This window comes from Euprymna scolopes, chromosome 25 (assembly GCF_053919585.1).
Source record: "Euprymna scolopes isolate OS-2025 chromosome 25, ASM5391958v1, whole genome shotgun sequence".
NCBI lineage: Eukaryota > Metazoa > Mollusca > Cephalopoda > Sepiida > Sepiolidae > Euprymna > Euprymna scolopes.
Window position 1 is genome coordinate 32,709,559 of NC_136506.1, and position 2,831 is coordinate 32,712,389.

Genomic DNA, 2,831 nt, shown 5'->3' on the forward strand with positions numbered 1-2,831 from the left:
AATGAGGCTGTACCACAGTTACCAATATCACATGGCAATGAATTCTTGATCCTGTTATATTTAAAAAAAAAAAAAAAAAAAAAAAAAATTTAGCAAATACATACAATCTGGCTAAACAAAGATTAATATTACCAACTACATTTAAAGCTTGGTTTAGGAAGGTACGGTGTTTTTTTTTTTTTTTTTTTTTTTTTTTATTAAAAAAAAAAAAAAAAAAAAAAGCATTGCTTATCAAAATGAAATATTTCACTATATTACAAATAAGGCCTCATAACGTATCCATGTAAGAATATTCTCGAACAGCCATATTTTATACGATGGCTCGAGTGGAATTATTGATTACTAATATTTAAATCCGCAAAATTAGACAATTAAGGTCGATTAGGTTGTCCTGTCACCGCTCCCCACCTCAAAAACAAACCATAAAATTAGAGAATTTTGCAGTCATTTTAGGAAGTTACGGATTTAATAGACCCTTAGACCATGAGTATAAAATATATAAGATAAAGAAATTTAAAGTTTACAAGAAATGAGTAAATAATACAACCTGAAACGGCATACAACATCCAGACATTTTGAAATAATTTATAGATCTTTTACTGCTATTGTTCGGTAATAGGCCGAGAGACTAAATGGTCAATCCTTGATTAAGTCATAAAAACTCAGGTGAAAAATTAAAATAGATCTTTATGCCTCTTTTCTCAGCACGCAGTATTACACGGTGAGGACCAAAAGTAATTTGATAAATCCACGAAAAGGAATAGCGTCGTCCCTACATCTGGGTGTAATCTGTTATATAACAGAACCGTGTGCGAGTTCGTTCTCTATGGACTTCAAAACGGTTGGTCTGATTTTAATAACATTTTACAAAGGTACTTGAGCCTGTCAGTGTTCTTGGGTTTTGCATCGGAATGTCTTCGATAATAAAAATCTGATGAAAGAAGAACAGGCGATTTTGTTCAAAGTTAACACATTACAAAGCCTAGCATTACAAGTGCATTTGGAAGGTTTTATCACCACACAAGCCGAAAGGTACAACATATAAAATCAACCATAGGATCTTTTATATGACAGAGGCGCTTTCGACGTTAATGTGTAAAGCACAAGTGCACCATGATACTTAACTTTTGTATTTTAAGCTTTAATTTAAGCCATTATATAGAAAACAATTTTATAAAACAGATTCTCTACAGTGCAATGTAGACTACAATGTATTGTGGACAAAGTCAATGCGGGGAGGCACGCGCAACTTCCTTTTGATGCACCACGATAAGTTCCCAGCTAAAGCAGGTAATGAATCGATTGGATTCAAAAAATTGATTTCGATGACAAAAATATGAGAGTATGAAACATTCGTTGATCATCATTCTATCCCGAGAAACGTCGGTTCACCCTCCTAGTAGTCAATGAAGAGGAAGCGTTCATGTCGTTCTCATCTAGGGTTGATCTATGTATTGCATATTTTGTATACAAGGAAAAAAAAATTGAAGATAATTTTCCTAATAATATAGTATTAATTAATATATTATTCGAAGATAATTTTCCTTCTAAATCGACTATGAAAAGACATGGGCTAGGGAACAATTTGGAGATTCAAGTGGACACTCACAATTGATATAATCTGAAGAATTACAGTTAACGTAATCAGAACAGCCAGTGGAATTTGTCTTTTATCAATCCAAGAAGAAATGGCAGTCGCACAGCTTGTCTGGTAAATTTTATCAGATGCGAAGTTTCTTAAAGCAACTTTCCCGCAATGACCACTGCTGTCAATAAAACAAGAGTCTGGCAGTGAAAAGTTGCCCAAATATTGAAACCATTTCTTATAGTTTTCGATACCGCAGCATTTTAAATCGTGTTGCAGAGAATCCCAAGTAATATTCACAAGATGGCTGCTGGTATAATTAGCCTGAACAGAACTCATAGTGCTTGTGATCAAGTTCAACCTGTACGACTTTGTAAAGAAGCCGACAATTCCAACCGATAATTCTACAAGTATCAGAGTTGCCAAAATGAAAATGTGGACAGGTAAGAAATTGCCATCGCGAGCAACAGAACTTACTAAGGCAATGGCTGATGCGAGGATAAATAAAGCTCCACAGAAAAGTAGGAGAGCAGCTTTAAAAGTGATGCTCTTATGAAACAGACTATATTTGGTAGACAATGACGATTCCAAGATTGCTCCAGTCGTGAGAAGCCCAAATGAAACCGTCAAAAGGAGAACATTAAGAACAATCAGGCAATTCTTTGACAACCACATTTTTCTTGCTTCAAATAGTCGAGAATTTCTCGTCTCGTCTTATTTTCTAATACCATGCATACGCTAATGTGCAAGATTTTAGAAAAATGTAGTTAATGGTCGAATCTTGGGTTCGGAAGGTTGCTTTTAAACTATCCTAACTTACCTCGTTTCGTTTATTGGCACATTTACTCGTATGTAAACACTATTTTCGAATTCAGGAATTGGACCATCTTTGATTAAATAAAGCAAAACTATCCTCAACTCTCTATATATAAAAAAGATTTGTATTATCTATATATCTATAAAAGTGAAATTGTATGTGTGTGTACATTTCCTTACCAAACTACTCTGTTAATTTTCAGTCTACAGACTCGAGATTTGACATAAGAAGTATTGAGATCTGGGATTACCTTTTAAACCGGTTTTCGCTAAAATATTATGCTGTCAACGGGTCAAAGTTCAACAACTTGAACTTTGAAAACTCTACCAAACTCGTCTGCCAATTTTGAGTCTAAATACTTAAAATTTTAAATGTAGGTTACTTGGACATAGATCAAACTTTTTTATTTGATTTAATCAAAAACAATAA

At 33.7% G+C, this 2,831-nt stretch overlaps 1 protein-coding gene across 1 annotated transcript; it reads right to left on the minus strand.

The window, feature by feature from the left end:
* Nucleotides 1-1,573: 1,573 nt before the first annotated feature.
* LOC145247151 (tetraspanin-7-like) lies at nt 1,574-2,260 on the minus strand. The gene has a single exon (XM_080108792.1). The coding sequence runs from the start codon at nt 2,258-2,260 to the stop codon at nt 1,574-1,576; it is 687 nt and encodes a 228-aa protein (XP_079964918.1).
* Between the last annotated feature and the right edge of the window lie 571 nt (nt 2,261-2,831).

What these genes read in the sequence shown, in the direction of transcription:
- LOC145247151 (XM_080108792.1), bottom strand. Translation starts at nt 2,260, where the DNA reads ATGTGGTTGTCAAAGAATTGCCTGATTGTTCTTAATGTTCTCCTTTTG.